The sequence below is a fragment of the Tribolium madens genome, unplaced genomic scaffold (assembly GCF_015345945.1).
Source record: "Tribolium madens isolate multiple individuals breed KSU strain unplaced genomic scaffold, Tmad_KSU_1.1 Scaffold_97;HRSCAF=244;Tcas5.2_LG3a, whole genome shotgun sequence".
NCBI classification, from domain to species: Eukaryota; Metazoa; Arthropoda; class Insecta; order Coleoptera; family Tenebrionidae; genus Tribolium; species Tribolium madens.
Window position 1 is genome coordinate 8,473,408 of NW_025401069.1, and position 21,312 is coordinate 8,494,719.

General features: G+C 35.3%; 1 protein-coding gene across 8 annotated transcripts in view; it reads right to left on the reverse strand.

Moving 5' to 3' along the window:
* Positions 1-21,312, reverse strand: part of LOC123014944 (tyrosine-protein phosphatase Lar) — a 225,594-nt gene that overhangs the window by 43,467 nt on the left and 160,815 nt on the right. For 6 of the 8 annotated variants that reach the window (XM_044414279.1, XM_044414283.1, XM_044414280.1 and 3 more), the window contains one exon: positions 4,918-4,956. The exons of the other annotated variants lie outside the window; for them this stretch is intronic. In XM_044414279.1, coding sequence (XP_044270214.1) covers positions 4,918-4,956 — 39 coding nt within the window. The remainder of the gene's footprint in view (positions 1-4,917; positions 4,957-21,312) is intronic. 8 annotated transcript variants of the gene reach the window in all.

Sequence of the window (21,312 nt, forward strand, 5' to 3'; positions counted from 1 at the left end):
AATACAATATCGTGTTGATAACCCATATATAACAAAACAAAGCATTTTGTTCGCAATTTTGGGCTTCTCTTGGATGGTTTTAGAGTGGCAATCATCAAGACCAAAGATATGGTCTTCAGGTCGGCTATATTGCATTTTTTCTTTTATTGCCATGTCATCCACGACTAAAGAACAAATTCGCTCTATTGGTACTTTAAGAGCAGCTATTTCAGACTCTAAGCGCTGTTTGCACAACGCTTTCGAACCTTTATATTCACCAAGATATTTGGATATGGTAGTCTTGGAGGGAAGTTTGGCCAAATTGCTTCGACAGTACTCGTATCCTTTTGCAGAGCAAAAACGCCAAAGGGTACACATACGGATTGTCATTTCTGACCACCGAGGCGACTTTTTTGCATAATTGTTAATAACATCCATTAAAAATAGAGCTTTTTGATCTGAGTTTTCAGCATCCCGTGATATTTTCTGTATTAATTTTGAGTTATGGCTTTGATTTTGAAGTTGCAATTCGAGATCTGTAATTTTTGACCGACACTTGGAATACTTGTTAGTCATACGTTTTAGTTTTTGATTTAAGACTTTGCAGTGGTAACGTAGGTTTTCAAGTTCATTAGAAGGAATGGAGACTTGGACTAATTTGGAATTGGTTTCATTTTGGTCAGGAACAGTTGGAGGAATATGGGGATATTCTATTGGATCAGGAATATTCTACAAATTAAAGTCATTTATAATTTTACCTTAATATGTGTATTTATTTTTTATTGGATAATTTCTATTTATATACTCACAAATACTGAAGGTCTAACTCCTTTAATTAGCCGGCAAGATTTTTTTGTAAAATAAAACGAATTTTCTTCAAAGTGATCTTTACAAATTACTGACTGATCTTTTAATTTTGAAACATCTATGAAAAACAAGTCGAAAAAGCGATACAATTTTGTTAGGGTCTGCGTAAATTTACCACATAATCTTTTAATAATTTCCAGCCATTCAGTACGCTGTTTAAAATCGCTGGGGAACTCAAAAAGATTCGTATCACCCTTGCCACAAACGAAACACTTCTTTCCCATTATGGAATCTTCGCCAAATAACAAAATCAAAATTAACAACAAAAATAGACAACAATCAAAATTAACAACACAACAACAACACAAAAATAGACAACACTTATAAAATATAACTATTAAATTGTAATTTCACAACACAAACTTCGAATTTGAATTTGTCAAGTTCAAAATTTGACAACTTGGGGACGCCACTGCACGAACATGCATCGGCTACTAGATCGGAACAGTTTTATAAACGGAGTGGAGAGGCCGTATCGGAACGAAGTGGAGATAGATACAGTTGGCCGTGGTTAAAGATGCATTTCGACTTCTACAACCTACTTGATGCACATTAATATCAAAAACAGTATAGAATATCCTTGTTGCAATTGTTTGTATCTTAATTTACTTTTAAAATAGTTGAACAGGATGACAAAATTCACTCAAGTTTAAACGATTACAGGTAAACTATTCTAGCAGAAATAAAGTTAAAAGCACGCGAGTAAGCCACAATTTCTGCCGTCTCTTCCAATTTACTTAACCCGGTTTGATTCTTGAGCATTTGCAATTTGAAAACTTAGTGTTGTTTAATCCTTTAGTCGCAGCCCTCACGCCGGATTATTTATTCACCTGACTTTGAATAAAGAGTGGTAATTAAGACGTAGCTACTTTACATAATTACACTTTGCGAGGAACAATTCGCACGGTTCTGTTTGAAATTTCGGAACACGACAGGAACCGCCCCTTAGACGGCTAGGGCCACAATAAGCGTCGTGCGCTGTACTTTTGATTAATGTCACGTAATGACACGGGAAATGGAGCGAACAAAACGAACAGAAAACAAAACAGGATACAGCATTGTTCTGCTACGGCATCCACGGTAATTCTTGGACTTTCGCCGACGTTTTTAATTGAACGGACGACGATAAAAGCGTCGCGACGAAACAGACTGACCAATAAAATATTTAACGATGCCGTCGACAGACAATTAAATTTGTTGAATGAACAGAGAAAATTAAGAAACATGATACACTCGCACGAACGAAATAATTAAAAAATGTAATTTAGTTCTTTTCCTTGATGTACTAAAATTATATTCGAGTTATACGATCGATTATATTTTTCGGTGGAGTTTTGATCTGATGAGAATTAAAATCGCATCAAGAATGTGTCGGAAAGGAAACTACAACAATGAACAGATTCATTATTCAGAAAGCCAATAAAACATACCCACACGTCAAATGAATAAAATACTTGTCTTATTTAACTTTCGAGTCATAAACTTTTCCTTGCACGAGGTGTCATTTGTGGAAAACTTATAGTTTCATGATCCCACCAGTGGCGTGCTGTACTTTTAATTATCGAGTTTCATGTTGCCCAATAAAGAAATGATAATAGCGGAATTAATTCTTAATATCACGGGAATGCAGTTCGAATATAGCGTGCAATTTTTCTTTTGTAAATTTGTTATAATCATCTTCTTCCATCAAGCACGATACCTGCTGTTTTTTAATCGAAGTTGAAGATTTCTAATTGAGGTAATTAAAACGTGAGGATGTTTCTGCGTTGAATTAGCCTCTAGTCCAAAGTTTGCAAAATTGTTGTGAAGCTTATTCTGAGCCAAAAATATCTTAAAATTATGCTCAAATCTCTGAACACATTCTCGTAAAAAGCAACTTCAACACGATTAACTTATAAACGAACTTGGAATGAACTAAATTTTTCTGATGGAATCTACGATAAGTTTACAATTTATACGTAATATTGCAAACAATCGCTCCTCAATGGTACGATGACCTTGTAATTTAAAGATTATTTTGTACTATGATTGATGACGTCGAATATATCTGGATAATTATTACGTACACGAATATGAAGTTCTTTTTGATTTATTTGCATACAACATGTTCATTGGGAAAACAGAAAGCATTAAAAGACTTGAGTAGAAAGTACGTTATTAATGTCATTTCATAGAAAACAGTAATGAATGAGTAGGGTTCGTGTTTTTTTCTTCATTAATGTAACTGTACATAGAAGTTGACATAAACAGATTGAATCGGTCAATAGAAGTAATCGACTTGCAAAATCTCAATTAGACTTTTTTAAGATTTGAAAGTGGGTTAGAGGGTAGTGATACATTTGATGAAACACCTGTTTAGGCATCCTCTATAGGTACGTGCTGTGGCAACGTTGATTTTGCTGAGCTAATCATAAGAGTGAATCAGCGCAAATGGAATTAGCAGCGTGGTATTTGCCACTAATATGATTATTAATCAATTTGGTTGCACAGAACACAGAACTATCAAATAGAGTAGACCGCATCTAAATTGGCTGCCGGTGAATCCATTTGACTGAAGCCGAATTAAATCAAAAATCATACAAGATTTTAAAATCAGAAGCGCAAAAATTGAAACAATATAAATAAATAAAGTGGAAAAAAAATTAATCGTGTACATACAACGAAATTTCAATTAAAGTGTAAACAACGGGCTAACGCTTTGCTAAACTCCATTAAAAATCCGCTTTATTGTGCCTGTTCTTATTAAACCGTGTTTATTTTACTCTCTCTCCTGTTTCGGTTATGTCCGTCTTCCTCCCTTGTGCCATTAAAAAGACACCTCGAGTGTTGTAATAGTGTTTGGTCAATTGCCAGTTGTTTGCGCAACTACTCCATTTCGACCTTTGATGTCGCCATCAAACGACAATACAGACATATACTGGTAGTTAACACAGATGCAAATAACGGAGCTGTTTTAGTTTTTTTCTTTTCCTATCTCTACATTATGTGTACATACGCGAACATGCTCCATCACAAAGGACATTTTTTGATGATTTATTTTATCCGAGAGCCTTTCATCGAGTTGTGACATTTATTTTGACAGAGCTCCTTGCGTACATATTTATGTTGAGTTAATTGAGAGACTGAGTAAACGTTCGGTCAAAATGTCGATTCTCCCCCTATAAAATAATAAAGCAAAACGAAACCGACGCTCGATCAATTCTCGTGATTAACAGCAAAAATTTCGAAATAATAAACTGGCTTTATCCAAGATTAAATCCTCCGGTTTATTCACTTCGATTCGTTTTTTTTTTCTCATACTCCCGATGACAAATGACAAATGGACAACTTACACCATTAACGAGGAAAAATGATCACACACAAAAGGCTATAGCGTTGAATAAATAATGACTGTCGAACAGGCAGATTGATAATTGCTAAAGTGGATCGGATTGTAGGCTAATGTTCTGCGTCCATTTTGAATTAGCCATTTCACAGGTAGTGTCATCACCGTAAACCACACCACGCATATACCAATATCAAAAGCTATATTTATTGACTCGAAAAAACCTCAACACTTTTTTTCATGTCAACGTACTGAATTACGTAGGCCAAGCAAAGCGTAATGTTTTTGATTTAAAAGATTCCAAAACTGGAAATTAAAGTCACTGCAGATCAGCGGAGGCTTGCGCCTAAATATTTATTTTTACAATAAATGTAATATATGCACTGTTTATCCACAATGCTTTAAACTTAATCAAGTCGCTGTCAGGTCCAACCCTACATCCAAAATTAATCAGTTATTTGCGATTAACCGCTAAAATGTGCAATGAAACATAATGCGGTCCACATTAAACGCGCAACTCTTGTTCGCATTGGTAGCATATGTTCAGGTGTATAACAACCCAAAGCAAACCACAGATTTCCATTTGTTAAAATTACTCGCAAACTGTCCGATGCATAACTTCCACCACCGCAAAAAGAAATCCTCTCAACACGTCAGTACAACCTTAAGAGATAAATAAGTTAATATGTTGCCAGGGTTGAGACGTAAGTTCGTTAATTTTTGTCGCCGTCCGTTAATCAACTTACGTGTTAAATATTGGATGTAAGGAAAATCCGAATAATTTCCTGAAATTCAAACAATTTAAAGTTTCGTTCGAAGGAGAATGCGCCCGAGAAAGGGACCGGCAGACTTTGAAAAAGAAGAAGAAACTGGAACGATGATCTATAATTTAATGTTCGGAAGAAAGACAACGTACGTGTCTTGGCCATCTCCGGGTGGCTTCAATAAATAAAGAGATTTCTCGCCCCGGCGACAAAACTCGAAAAATACACCCCGACACATATATCACAAATCTAAAAAGGGAAGCTTCAATATTTATTCAAAGCTCGCGACTTCTTTCTTCCGCCTTTTAAATAAACGATATCCTCCTCCATGGCACGTTTAAGATATTTTATTGATGATAATAAACGAGGCGAGGTTCTGACACGTTAATCGCAGTATTTTTGCGGCACCCTTCACGACGAATAATAAATACATAGCCATTCACATATCAACATGTTTGATAAATGAACTATTTGAATAGGCCGAGGGTGGTGGAAATGTCGGCATTTTTCAGGTCGTTTCAGTTACGAAATGATACTGACTGAACCCGGAACGAACGGACCTCCTATTCATCATTCTCCGGACTCTAAATTCAATGCCATCTTTATACTGCAAATGACTTACCTGAACACCAGTGATTAATGAGAAGACTTTTAATTGATACGCCAGTTATTGGAAATCGATTTTTGACTCGTCCTTATTTCTTTGATTTGTTTGTTTTCCAGCCGGTCAATTAGACAAAATTCTCGCAACGTAAAATGTTTTTCCTCGAGCGAGCAGAGAAAATACTGAATTATTTTCAAATTGCGCCATGCGAAGACATCTCGAACAAAAAATAGGTCTGACAATGCAATAACCCTGATTGAGGTATTTCAGGACGAATGCACGCCCCTGAAACGAGATTAAGCCCAACTTGCCGCATTTCGCTAACAAACATCGAGGGTGTAACACATCAAATCCAATCAGGGTTTCTTGTATAGGTGCTGAATGGTCTTTAATGAGACAGAGTAATTGGAGGATCAAGCTTTCACAAGACCGGTACACGACTCAAATGTCCTGTTCCCTCCCGTTCGAAAGAATTACACAATTTGATTTGATTGCGGTTTTTAGAAGATTTTAAAAATTGCGGCCCGACTTTGAAAAAGAACTATAAAATAAATAATTTATGGAATAGTGTCGAGTGCGATAACGTGGGCACTCCCGGACGCCGAACGCTCTTTTTACGCCGGCTATAATCCAATTTTACTGCTTCTACCGTGTGCGTATGATGGACAAATCAAATTAATTTCCTTTTAAATTGATTACCTGTTTTCGGTTGTTTTTCCGAACGCTATCTGTATTAATGTTGTTACATTATTAAGGGCCCAATTGGCTCCTTATCCGATCGATTGTTTCCGACATGTAAAGCAAGAAAAAAAATTAGTGTCGGTGTTTCCTCGACATGGATGAACCGCATTAAGATGGATGTTGGCGCTAAATTAAGAACCATTAAGACGCATGTAAAATGATGCTGATCGTTTGCGAAAAATGTACCATAAATCACCATGACCTTAGTAACTTCTTGCCAACATTAGTAGTAATACCATCAAAGCAGGCAGATGTTAAAATTAAATTTTCAATGAAAAATGTGATGGAGGAACATGGAAAAAAATCCAGTTATAAAACAACAAATATATGTTTACCTTCTGTGTAGAAAAGCAGGACACGTAAAAATACGCCTCGAGATAATATTTTAACTGAAATTGGATGAACAGAACAAAAAAGAAAGTAGCAAGCAACAACGGAAGATACACCTACTTGAATAAATACATTTTAGTGTCGTTACATCCACAAAATATTGTTTGTAAACATTTATAAAGATTCTAATTACCCCACTGTGTAGGTACTGTACTGTTATTAAAATAAACGTAGTTACTTTTGTAACAAGTAGGAGTATTTTAAAGCCTCATCCTACTTGTTACGTACAAAACTTTATCTACGACTGCCTAAATTGAAAAATAATTCATTGCCGTAGATAAGAATTTTCAGGTTTGTAGACATTTGTAGACCATTGTTCAAAAATTGAATTCTAAAATAAATGAAATAATTTCAGAATAAGCGTTTATTAAGAATCCGGTTTCATTTTGAACTTTAGTTCATGTTTTCCTGTTATTATTAATGGATCGTGTTTTTCAGTGAAAGCTTTATTTTTTCTCTTGGAAGCGACCTGAAAGGTTGACCTTATCCGTCTGAAAAATGATTCATGAAGTATTAATTTTAATAAAAGTCTGCTCTAGTTCAAACCTCCGTCAACAAGTCGTCAATGTTAAAAAAGGCCAGACCACTTTAAAATTAATATTTTAATAATTAATCAATTCTGACCGAGATAATTAAATAAGGAAGATAAAATTAATAACCCTACAATAAAAACTCTGGGCCCCAAATTAATTAATTAAACATAGAAGTGGACGCTTAATAACTTAATTTCTCAAATTCCTGTCTCACTGAAACGGCACTGGAAAAAAGTAAACCGCGCATTACCTTCCAGACTTTAATTAAAAAAAACAAATTCCGGTACATAATAACCCGGAATCACGCCAGAAGCCACAACTAGACGAAGATAAATGACATCGCCCCGATCACAGATTATCGGACCACCTGTCAGACGGCGGCGGATACAGAACAACCCCATTCTAAATCACCGGTAAAGCAGAGCGGTAGCATCTGCCCACTACGTGTACGTCTGCCGTTACGTCGGAGAGGTTTTTTTTCCACGTGGAGTCGCCCCTTAATTGATATATGGCACTGCAGGGACGTTGACGGTGCCGCACCGGAACTCTCTCTTTCCTGCTATTGATCTCACCGTAACTTGTTTGTTCGTCCTTTGACATTCTGGAAGCGGCCCTCGACATATTTTACAAAATACACGGTCTTTATGAACACCAGTTGAACATAACTCCGACATTTTGGGAAAGAGCCTGTTGCTCCCAGATTTATTTGAAAAAAATTAAATAATGTGCCTTGAAAAGCATAAATAATAAATTGCTTCTTTAAATTCTGTTTTATTCTGTAGAATAAAGTAAAGGCTTTTTTGGTTTTCTTTAAAATTAATTGCTATAATCGCTGCGCAAATATTTTCTTCACGTAGTGAAATAATTCCGAAAGAGCAAGCTGTAGGAAGGTTCCAGAAAATTATAACATTTTTCTCGTGAAGATGAATGTGTCACATTTTTCACCACTCTCTTTGTCTTAAGCTTCATCCACTATCATCGCATTCATTCCATCAAAGTTATCAGTGAAATTTGGGTAGCACGCGGTTTTTCGACGCATATTTTTAAGCCAACATCATAAATCTATTTGGAGAAAACTCCGGCCGATCTCATTCATCATACGAACCTTGCAAATGATAGGGCAGGTAATAAACGCTTCCTAATAAAACTTGTTTTCTTACGGCGAAGACTGAGTAGGCCATTATACGCTCCGAAATTAAATTCAAACAACCCCAATATGTTTCCGCGAAAATACTCTAAAGAAAAATCGACGTATCAATCGTAAATCGGACGTATCTAGATTAAGCGGAGATAATCGCCTTTTTCTACGACGATTTGTTTCGATCTCAGGGCGCCGCCCTAGTCGTTGTAACATCTCTGTTCTTGCAGAGAGGACCATAAAATCGTTTCGCAATATGGAAATGGTCGCAGATACATATATGCACATAAAATTAATCGTAAAAATCGCACAATGTAATGATACGTTCGGTGCTAAAATGTAAATTTTCCCATGGAATATACGAAGAGACAAAGAGAAGAGTAGATGGGATCGTAAAAGTCCAGATGGTCTACATCATGAAATCATGATGGCGAACGGCAATTTCCTATTAAAAATCGTTTTTTAAAAATGCCATCCGACGTAACGGTTGCAATGCTTTTGCAACTTTATAACCCTTCGGAGTCCGCGGTCCGCACATAAAATTGTCATCCAGTTTACCTTGTCTTCACAAATAACGACCGCACATACAGTGATAAAACACAATGGAAACACTCAACGGCGACACTACAAGAAATTTAATACGAGTCTTTGTAGAACGAAACAATCGCAACGTTTAGAAGATTCCATTGAAAGAGATAAAACATGTCGGACGTTAAGGGACTCGAAACGACAAAACTGTTCGTTATTTGGCAACGAATCAATCATGTGTAATCAAAGAAAACGAAAATTTTTCCTCGCTGGTGATTTTTGGCTCGTTTTCGGTGCGAGTTTTGTCTTAATTCGGCGGCAAAGTGCAAGGAGGTAATTGGCCGCTTGTAAATGGATCGCTTGTCTAAAACTCGCTCCGAGACAAAAGGGTTCTATCTTGCCAGCCGAGTCTCCCGCTAATTACATGAAGAAACCATTGTTGCGTAAGGGTTTGTTCGTCTCTGTTCGGGGAACAATTACCCAATTACCTTGCTGCTTGCTCTTATTCTAGACACACACTAACGGAATTCCCCGCTATTTTCTAATTTTAATTCAGACTTTTGGCGAAGAATCCGAAAATTAGAGGTAGAACCTTGTTTCTATCCGAAACTAATTGTCACATCAGTTGGATGTTCCGACTGCTGCTTGAATATTTCATGACCGATGTGTATACGGCTTGTTGAGCAAACGTTAAAAAGGAAACTACTCGAACTCTTTAATAATTCATCGAAGGATCCTCGGTAATAGCCTCCTCACTCATTACGCTCATTAATGGGGTCCTTTTGATCTTACAGTTCCAGACAACTTGCGAAAATATTTACGTTTTTAATTCAATTTGTCTTTGCGTTGTCGGGGATTGACGACTGACCGACCTTTCGGTTAAACGGATTTCTCAAGAGACGAACTCGAACGACCGCTTAAAATGCCCCATTAGGTATTACGACTTAGAAGTTTTTATTATATGTTCGTTTACGTTTATAATTTTTAGCTCAATTTCGACCCGAGATTAACTTCATGAAGAAACATTATCCATCAAAACATTAATTATTCACGTTATTTTATATCTCCTTTCGCGAGATCCCAAAGAAAATTAAATTTTTGACTTGAATTAATTTAAAGCGATTTGTTTGTACAGTTTACATTAACTTTATTTTTCCCCTCTTTCACTAGACTATGTCCTTTGCATTTTCCTCGAATTATTCACCTAAAACACGTAAATGTTGAATAATTTAAATTGCCAAGTTTTGTTATAGAAATGATTTTCCGTCTTAGGAATTTATATTTTCAGCGCGTGCCTTATACTTTCTTCAAATAATGTCTGTCATCACAACTGCATCGGATATGCAGTAATTGCTCCTGTTCTCATCGCTCATATTTCTTGTTTTAGCTTGGTAAATAGCTATAATATATGAGACTGCTTGTCTTGTTTGAGTGTATTATTTCTTTCTTGCTAGTGTTTAATTTCTTCATTTGTTTACTCCCTAGAGTTAATTTGTTTTCATATATTTCCATCTTTAATTTCAAGTTGATTGATTTCCTCATACAGTCATTCCTTGCAATTCTGAGCAGAAAAACAAATTGTTGCTTTCAGTTTATATAGCACAGTGCCAAGCAACAATGTTGTATTTACTCTTTGTAGTTGCTTAAAGGCATACTTCGATATTCTTTATATTCTTTACGATCAGGTCATTCGATAAATTAACTAACGCTAGAAGCATCAATTTTTATCTTTACCCTTAAATAAAGGCTTCGATAAACCCTTCAAACCGTGTCCGCTAATCGTGTCTTCGTATTTCCAGCCACAAATACACTAAATTTTCGATTACCGGAAAATTGTGTCGCTACTCAAGATAAATCGGATCCGTTCGGGATTTTATTAGTTTAGATAGGAAATGTTATATTTTATTGACCAACGTCTATATTTGGACTTTACTTAGTTTATTGTAAGTTTTCTCTTCTTCGTGCTTCTTGTTTTGGATCGAATTTGGCGTTTGCAATTTCACAAATTCACTTAGAAAGAAAACCACTAAAGTGAATCTATACAAAGAGGCAATAAAGGAAGTATATCGTACTTGGTGAAGACAATTCACTGTATAGACACTATCCAGACAAACGCAAATCAATTGTTATGAAAACACAAATATTAAAAGTTGTAGCTATATACAATACCCCATACTTGGAAACTGTTTCCTTGTCTGAGTAAAATATTAGTTTTCTTTTCAATAATAGATATTAGGTATACTTTTACTTCTAGCACAAATCAAGATAAAATTGAATAACATGGTTTATAAAACGAAATATTTTTATAAACGTTTTCAAGTTATTGATCTGTTCAAAAGGGGAGCATTATGTGATTGCGTTCGTTGATTAAGGTGAAACATAAAAATTCCATGAAAAATTTAGATAATATCTAAACAATACGATGCAAAGCGTTTTGAAAAAACACAAGCCTCGCTTTCATTTCGCAATTAATTAGGTGGGGTTTTATTCTCGGAATTGATTGTCGTTCCACTAAAAGTAGAGAATATCTTGTAATTGTCATACAAAATTACGTATAAATTACAGTCATGTTGATAACGGCCATTCATTTTTACTACAATATGGCATGAATAGGTATAAAGCTGTAAAGATAGCATCTATAAGGGCCAAATGTGTACATCATAAAACGAGAAAACTAACAAGAAGTGCTCGTAAAAATATGAAAACATTTTTGGAACAAAGATTTTAATCACGCTTTTGTCGCAAGAATAAAATCTGGAAGAAAAAAATTAAAAGTTAGGTATGTGCTAAAATAGCTCTAAAGGTGAAAAAAAAACAATTTTGAAAAAATGTGGGAAGGGTTTGGAATATTCATTTGATGAATCGCGTGATCTCCTCATTAAGTAAACACAGAGTACCTGTAATATGGTTCAGTTCACCGGGACGGTAATAATTCCGGGAATCAATTAGAAGCAGCTAATGCTAATGTGTTTCTAGGTAGTGCATTATGGCACCGAACAGAGCTAATAAATATGCCCATATTCTCGATGAAATGGCGTGCTCCGAAATTACCGCCATCGTTATTATGCGCACTATACGCCGTAATGCAAATAAAGTATTATTAGTATTGGAATACCTAACGGCAATATCGTAATTTGTTTCACAAGGAAGAAAAACGAACCCAACAGTTTATCAGTATCACTTAAATAGAGAAGAACTTATTTCTGTTTTGTGAAAACACATTTCTTGAATAATTCATCAGTCCACTAATAAGCGCATCAATATCGACAATAATGTTGTAGTTGTGCAGGCCTGAATGAATATGATAACGACATTCTATATATCCTAATAAATGATTACAATGCTCAGCAGAAGTTGGTAATGCCGATATTGTAGTATGGCAGGCGTTGGGGCGGCTGTATAATCCAATTAAAATCGGTCGCGCGGGAGCCATGTATGACTGTTATCTACCTAAGCTACAAACCATTAATAATTTGCACATTTAATGTTGGATAAACTGAGCCCGAAATCGCACCAACAACACCTCCGTTGCACAAAATTCTGATTAGCAACGAAATCAACTATCGATTTAGAAAACTAAATTCAAGACCCGGTAGAAAACGATATATAAACAAATTCTAATTAATGACATGGTGAATAAGAGGAAGAAGGAAAAGTGGATAAAGAGATAAAGTCATTATAGGAAAACACAAATCTCTGCAGCGAATTTTATTCTTCGGCTGCTAAAAACAACGTCCTTAATTAGAATTGGATTCAGGAACAAGTTGAGATAATTACTCAGACAGCAATTAAATGCCTATACAAAATTATTTTAATTCAGAGTTTAATTTCCGACGAAAGAGTCGTATGGATGGCGCTCCGGACCCGTTCACACATAGCTAATTCGACAATCTCGCTGTAGGCAAATCTAAATGAAAAATCTGAAACCGAGTTTTTATTAAACTTAATTAACATCCATTTAGCGGGAGTTATATAGATTTTTATTAGACAAAGTGGAAAAAGCCGTCCCAACATCTTTTTTCTCTTCTCCGTTTTTATCTCAAGCAGAAAGATGCTCTCCTTGGGATTGGTAACAAAAACACGTAAAATTGTTGTTTGCCGAGGCGCACTAAAACAATCCGACGACTGAAATTGTATACATAATACGCCCAGAGATAAGCACATCAAAAAAGCTTCCGTTAAGCTGCATACATAGAGGTGGAACAAAAACTGGCCGTTGCAACAGTTGCTCTTGCTGAAAACTATCGTTGCCGTAAAGAATATTAATAACGAAATTTGCTAAGCTTTTTTCTTTGAGGCTCAACTACGTGAATTTTCACGACGACTGAAAGATTAATGGCGTCGTTGTCAAACAGCCATTTTTAATATGCATCGTACATTTCACGGTTCACCGACTGCGACCGTCATTCTACAAAGTAGGAAAACATTGCGCTGTCGCTCTTATTGAGACGTCGATGTGGTGCAGAATTAAATACAGAAGGAAAAATGTCCAAGAAGCGTTATCGTAATCAGAGGCCAACGCAGGGAAGATACATCAATAATCTAATGAAAACGTTTTGTCCAACTAATGCAGACAGGAGATAATATCAGACTTTTTTCGGGTTCCATAGGAGAAAGAAAGACGATTTGCGGCACTCGAGTCGTTTGAAACTCATCATAACCTCAATAATAAATGACAGTCATTTTTGTCGCTCTTGTCTAACAATAAGGCATTTGTTGGGACGAAAACGTATCATCAGCACGATGGAATTTCTGCTGATATAACACCCAGTGAGGATTTCTCATGTTTAGAAACTTTGTGACATGTAATCATGAAGTTGTGACAAAATTTTTGCCTCCATAAAAATGAATTAATGAATTGTATTAGATTAGAGTTTTTTTGTAAGTTATGTCGATTGTGAAAAATTCTTAAAAGCCAATAAAAAACGATTATTCTCTTCACCATTACTGAAAGACCTTTTTACGATAGTCTGAATGCGCCAGTGCCTATATTTTTGTGGCATCATAAAACGCTGACTTACCTAAAGGTATAAAATATCGATAACAATTTTTTTTTATATCACAACTGTGTCGCTCCTACTATTAAGTGGAATTTTTATGTAAGCCCAAGTTTATTGTTTGCGTTAACATCTGTCACAATTTAAAATATCGATGGCGAAGCGTAAACTAATAATGATCTATTGTTTATGCAACTTCCGCATGAATATTGATGCAGAAATCAAATTGCAATTAATTACGATCGGTAAACGCGGACAACATCGAAAACATGTCAATCAACATTTCACGGTTTGTGTAATGAGTAATAATAAGCTTTTATTGCGACAATCATCGAGTGCCCCATCAAACTCGACTCTTTGTACAAAACAAAATTGTTTAATTGATGTGAAAACAAACAAACTTTGGTCGCTGAACTGCCCCGCGAAAAGTAATAATAATAACCTCGTTAATCGACAATAATGTCGATCGGTCTTTGATTATTTCGCAAATCGGCCGGAATCCTATTTTCATTTTAATTAATTTCACCCTGCACGTTTCCATTTGCATGTAAAGTGCCAGTGGTGTAGTTGTTTTCGTCATTATATGCCGTGTACTACTGCCGCTTCCCAAATAAATATAATAAAAAAAGTAATCAAACAGATTTATGAAGACTTTACCAACGGTCATTACGCATTCGTAATTGTCTTCGTATCTTGAAAATAAAATGGTGATGAGGTGAGTTAGTGTAGTGATGTCGAAATGTGGCCCAACCATGCGACTCGTGTTGAGTGGCTCTTGAATAATGGAAAAAACTCACACAAAAAAGCGTGTAGACAATTACCCTCCTGCTATGATAATTAAAGAGACGCCATTCGACGGCCACGATAGGTGCCATATTGGAAATTTATTCACCCCACTAATGAGGTTTCCAACTAAAACTTTAATTAACAAAAAGAAATGTATGTACTTTAGATTTTCCTTTCAAAACTACTCCTCTGTTAATAATGGTTTGGTGAGTTCTGCTGTAATTTGTACTTTTTATTAAGTTTTATTTCAGTGTGGTTTAAAAGTATTTATTTTATCTCCTAGCCAAGAATTAAAAAATAATAATAAATCAAGGGGAGGAGTGTTTTAATGCGTATCCTTTAGAGTTATGTTTGGGTTTATTAGTAGAAGTTAAAGATTGCATTAAAAACTAGCTTTTTAAATGTCACAGCAGGGAACAATAAAAAGCTAGTTTCCAATGCAATCTTTTACTTCCGCTAATAAACCCAAAAATAATAAATCAAATTAAAGATTTAATTAAAAAAAATAATGTGATGAATCTTAAGAATATAAATAGATTTTTAAACTCAGCAAAGTACAAAAGCTCTAAACCAGTATTTGAAACGATCCGTGAAATCTCCTAGTACTATCTAAAAAAGTCTTATCCAACAATCAGTTATTATTTTTGTATACTTACTAAAAGTAACCAAACATAACATAAGTTAGGCTACAAAATATTCCAGATATCTTTTCTAATAGAAAATACGAATAATAATATTTTCCGTTGATCGTTTATTAATAGGCTTTAATAATAAATCATGCACTATTGCCCCTATTAATACTTCTCCAATAATTAATTAATACCCCATTGCGATAACTCATTTATTGTAAGAATCAAATACTAAAAATAAAAAACTGCATTTTTAGCTTACATCGTTTTATTCTATTATTGCGATTTTGAGTTACTGTAGCGAAGTTAATTTAGCGTTTATTTTCCTTCAGTTTTATCACGAGGTTTTTAACTTAGTGTAAGTGAAAAATGGTGGAGGCGCCGGGCAAAAAAAAATAAACAATATTTTTTTTAGCATTTATATGCTTTTTGAAAATAGTTTGTTGCTTTAGATTCACTATTTGGGTTGTTCGTTATTGTTTTGTTTTTGTTTAGACAATACATCAAAAACCGAAACAAACCTATCCAAAATGATTATGTTTGTTCAAGGACTGTTTAAGTCGTTAAAAGCCAATATTTAGTTAGTGGATAATTTTGTTAAAAAAATTGTCCATTATAAAGTTAAGATTAGAAAAATTTCGATCAGACAAAAAGCACATGTGATTGAGTAACCCCTTAAAAACTAATTTTTCCTAAATTTGATGTTTATGCCCGACCATACTTTATCCTTATCATCACTGTGGGCCATTGTGCTCGGACGTAAATCACATTTTTTCAGGATTTTCATTTTGACGTTGCACCGAAAAAAAATAACTGACCCGTCCAATTGCGTTTCGTTTGGAAACTGATTGCTTTTTTCCCTCGTCAATTTTTTCGTTCCCAAAAACGAACCGATAAAAGCAATTTTGTCTGGGATGAGAGTAATTGGTCGTTTCGAATTCGACAGTACCGCCGCGATTAATTTTTGTTTTGTGCTAAGTGAAACAACATAAGTAATTCGAGTAATTGACCTAATTAAGCTCTTCGTATCCGATGCAATCCGGCGTTTCCGGTCACGTAACGCCGTCCTCGCCGCAATGAAATAAAACATATAATAGACGCAACCGCCCCAGATCCGGGGGCGGTTTTTGAAACACTCGTTTTGTCTCGTGTCCTGGTGCTAACTAACTCAAGCGTTCGTCGGTTAAAATTCCGGAAACGCGCGCCTTCTCTGACCGCAGGCTAATGTGGACGTTATGATGCGAACGGACGGTCTGCTTTCGAAATATGAGAGCCGCAGGACGTGCGTATAGGACGCCGCCCTCAGCGGACCGCCTACTTTGCATATCTTGCCCATTTCAATAAACTTATTCACGAAATCGGCCCTCAATACCCTCCAAACCGGCGAATAATAGAGCAATTTCTAACAATAGAAGAAGTCGAAGATCATTTCGGATCAGTACAACGTTCCAATATACAACACGACCGAAAATATTCCCTTTGTTGCCGTCCGATGCACCCGACTTATCAGCACTTGCATTGTACGCGAAGCAACTGCAAATAAAACCAGCAACATGCGTCTTTTCCACATCTACCGTACGAGTATGAGCAAATAAATGATACTTAATTCGACGTTGAAAAAAAAATCTGGCTCTCTCCAATTTTTGTAAATCGAGCAAAAATTCCAGTTCTCTTTTCCAAAGTCAAGTAGAATGACAAAATACGAAAATTGTTATTTATTACAGTAGATATACAGTATGTTAGGAAATAGTTTAGCATTTTAAAGTGCATGAAACGTTGTAGAAAAGCAAGAAATGAATTTTTCAAAATTTTATGAATCGAATAAGAGCAGAAACACTGTCGCAAAAAGACTATTATACAAGGTCGCCGAAAAGTATGGATACAGTTATATTATAAAAACTGTTTATCAAAACGTATTGAAATTTCGTATATGCTTAAAAGTACATATTTAAATTCTATCGCCTTAGATGTTTAACAAACTTCTATCTCCATTTGTTCTGGGGATACAAGGCTAACTTGATTTTTTTAAATGGCAAGAAGGGTCAAATGTAATATACTATTTAAGAAAATCATTTTCTTCTAAGTTTTATGCAACACAAAATCGATAATCGAAAATTATCGAACTAATTAAATTTTGACCAAAAAATAAGTAAACTGTTTCCCAAATTTCAACGTGCTCTGCAAAAGCGTTGTGAAAATATTTAGTTGTATAAATACTTTTTAGCAATCCTGTATTAGCCTAAAATAAATAAATAATTCTCGCGGCAACAACAATTACACGACAGCTGAATTATTTGCCTTACTACGTTCGACAAAATAAACGTTCAGCTTCGCCACATAAACTATCACTTTTACTCCAACAATTGTTAAAAATTTTGTGTATGTATGAATATATTGGATTAGAGCAGACACAGTGTCAGCGGCGTGGTGGCAAATGTAATATACTATTTAAGAAAATCATTTTCTTCTAAGTTTTATGCAACACAAAATCGATAATCGAAAATTATCGAACTAATTAAATTTTGACCAAAAAATAAGTAAACTGTTTCCCAAATTTCAACGTGCTCTGCAAAAGCGTTGTGAAAATATTTAGTTGTATAAATACTTTTTAGCAATCCTGTATTAGCCTAAAATAAATAAATAATTCTCGCGGCAACAACAATTACACGACAGCTGAATTATTTGCCTTACTACGTTCGACAAAATAAACGTTCAGCTTCGCCACATAAACTATCACTTTTACTCCAACAATTGTTAAAAATTTTGTGTATGTATGAATATATTGGATTAGAGCAGACACAGTGTCAGCGGCGTGGTGGCGTAGTGACGTAAGGTCCCGCTTTCCGTCAGGTAAGTCCGGGGTTCGAACCCCGTTAAAATTTGCAATTTTTCTCTTTTCTCTCTATTCTCAATTTTCAAATTCAAATACTAACAATTTAAATAAATGTTAAAAGATGGCGAGTACACAAGAGCGCAAAATTTAAAACATGTACTTACATTAGTAAAAGTAAAACAAAAAGATAAGTTAAATGAAATATAAAGAAAAGGTAAGCGTGACAACATCAAAATGTGTAATAAAAATAAAGAGATAAATGAAAAACACTGTATTACTTTTCTCTAATGCAATTCAAATAAATGTTAAAAGATGACACATAAAAGCTTTCAAACATACATACATAAGTGTCTAAAAGAAACGTTGAAAGATTTCTAGGGAGAATTCCTTAAGTTAAAATTAAAATCTATGAACCCATGTCCAGATATCCCTGAGACAGCTAGAGCCTCTTAAAAATGGCGAGTAAAAGGCTTTTTTTATCAATTATCGCAGTAACCGGTAAACATAAATTTACAAAAGTTTGCATCTGGAATAACATTGAACATAACACTGAATCTATTGATGATATCAAAAATTGTGTATACGAATTATGGGGGCGGAAACACCACATATTTTATTCACTCCATATAATGCCTTATTTTCTAATATCCTTCTATTTGGTGTTTTGTCCATAAGTAAATATTGATCGAGAAAATCTAAGCTAAAACATTCTGTACATTTCAAAAGCAGAAAGAACTTAATGAGAAGAAAAGTCAAGGATAACAAAATAACATTACTGTATCAACGTGTAAACGCTTTTCAAAAGACTTTCTAGACTTGATCCCTAAGTACTGATTCAGCCCGATAAGAGATAGTATTATTCCAGATGTATCTCCCCTACATCGTAACTTATTTTATATACGCGATGATGCGTCAAAAATATGTTGCCCGATAACTCCACCTCTCTCACTCCAATGATTTCAACATATTAAGCTATACTCACGTAAAATCTTTAATTAAGTAAAAAGAAAACATAAGGGAGTCACTGGCACGTTTTTTGGTTTGTTGTGTTTCATTCAGACGTGATATGCTCGAACAGACCAATAGATGAGCGACAGACAGACAAAGAGAGATAAATCCTGAGAGACACAGATTACAGGATCAACGTTGCTCCTGTTGGATGCTGCAAGATTAATGACGCAACGCTTCGGGACATCTTGACATCGCAACGTCACGTAGAACAAACGCACCACTATAAAAAATCCATACGATGTGACACGGAGAAGACTTCACGTGCCATCCGGTGAGATTTTTCAAACGTACTGACCATGGTATAGATTCCAACATTAACAAAAAAGAGATATCAGTATTAAGACTCCCAAAGTGTATATACAATAATCCTGCAAAGTGATAAATGATAACGCTTCTAGATAAACTCGGTTTAGCGACGTGGAATCACGTATTTTTAGGCAATTAGACAACGTGACGAAAAAGCAAAAAACCTCATGCCGACAAAAGGACGACAAATAATAAATTAGTGTGTAATGTAGAGTGAAGGAAGCGGTAATAAAGCAAGCAATAGGCTCGAGGGAGGAAAGCGAGGGTGCTGCCGCGTCCGTAAGTGAAATGAATGACGACCACTGAACCGCAGATATTAAACTGTAACCTCCAGCCACACGCCAAATAAAGTACACTTAATGCTCCCGGGAGTCCGCAGCGGACCTCTTCATTTCGAGTTGCTCGTATAAATACATGAAAATGCACTAATAATACGGCAGGTGCATCTGCCCTCCGAGCTTGAAGAAATAAAAAACCAACGTTTTGACCGGATAAAAGAGGACACTCGTCTATTTCCCAGCCATAGAGAAGGCGTCGGCAGATGACGCTTTGTCGTCTGAAACACCCATTTTCTTGCTTTCCCTCGAGGAATAGTTCCGAAGCCTCTTTAATCTTGTTTCAGCAAGCTACCTCACAAAATCCATTCTTTTATATCATTTTTATCTCTTCAATTTCTCATTATCAATATATATATATATCTGATATTTCCTTCAGTGATTCTTGCTCGATTTCCAAGAGAAACTCGTAAAACTTCGCTTGACGTGATGAATGAAACATGCGAAGTGTTAGAACGCCAACTTCATCTGTCTCAAAATCTGATACTTATGACCAAATTTAGATTACCCAAAATCGTGGTGAAATGCCAATCTTGCGCGAGATTAACTTTTGAATTTTATATTGCCAACTTCGAATATACAAATTTGTATAAAACAATTCGCAACATCTGTCGCACAACGACGTTGTGCGGACTTATTACCCTCGGGATGGATTTACGAGAGACGGCAGCCTTAACGATATGCAGAAACCTTGTTAAAATAATCTAAATAGCCTTTTAATTGACTCTATTAAAACCGAGCAAGTTGCCTCGAATCAGAAACCTAACTGAGCTTCCTGACAATGACAAAATCCAATCCTTACTTTAGACCATCCAGAAAACAGTCTTATGTAAAATGACAGGCGAGGGAAAAGCGGCTTGTTTTGCTCGAATAATTAACAGAGGAAAGATAACATTATAGCGACGACTTGGAATTAATTTCTGTTTACAATTACAACAGACATGTGAATATTTAAAAATGTAATTGTAACAGAAATTACTTTAAAACAAATACAACAAAAATCAAAAAAATTGTATCTTTTGTCTCTAAAAGCAACAAAGGGAAAGTCACTAATAGCCGCTCAATTATCCGATCAGAACAACAAAAGAAAAAAACGAAATAGACCTACTTTTTCGGAAGAATTTTCTAATTTGAGTTTACCGTTTGAATCTCACCAAAAACTAAATCTGATTTTCCTAAATTTATTAATGCACCATATACATATAAAAGTACAGCCGCTATGTTAAAAAATGCGGAAACAGTGTTTTAAAGGATGTAAATACATAAATATTGATGAAATTCCAATTACTCGTTTCGGCAGAAACCACCATTGTTGATGCTTTTGTAAGTGTTACATGTACAAATCAGCGCAAAAAGCGAATACAGGTTTCCGCGTTTTTCACAAAACTGGCACTATTGTCGATTGTCTGAAACTGAATAGGGCTGTAAAACGAACTTTTCTATGCGAATTATCTAGACCTAGCTAATGGCTACAATAAGTCAACGACTTTTGTTCCGGTTTATTTGTTAAAGCAATAAAAAGCAAAGTCAATTGCAATTTGTGTTG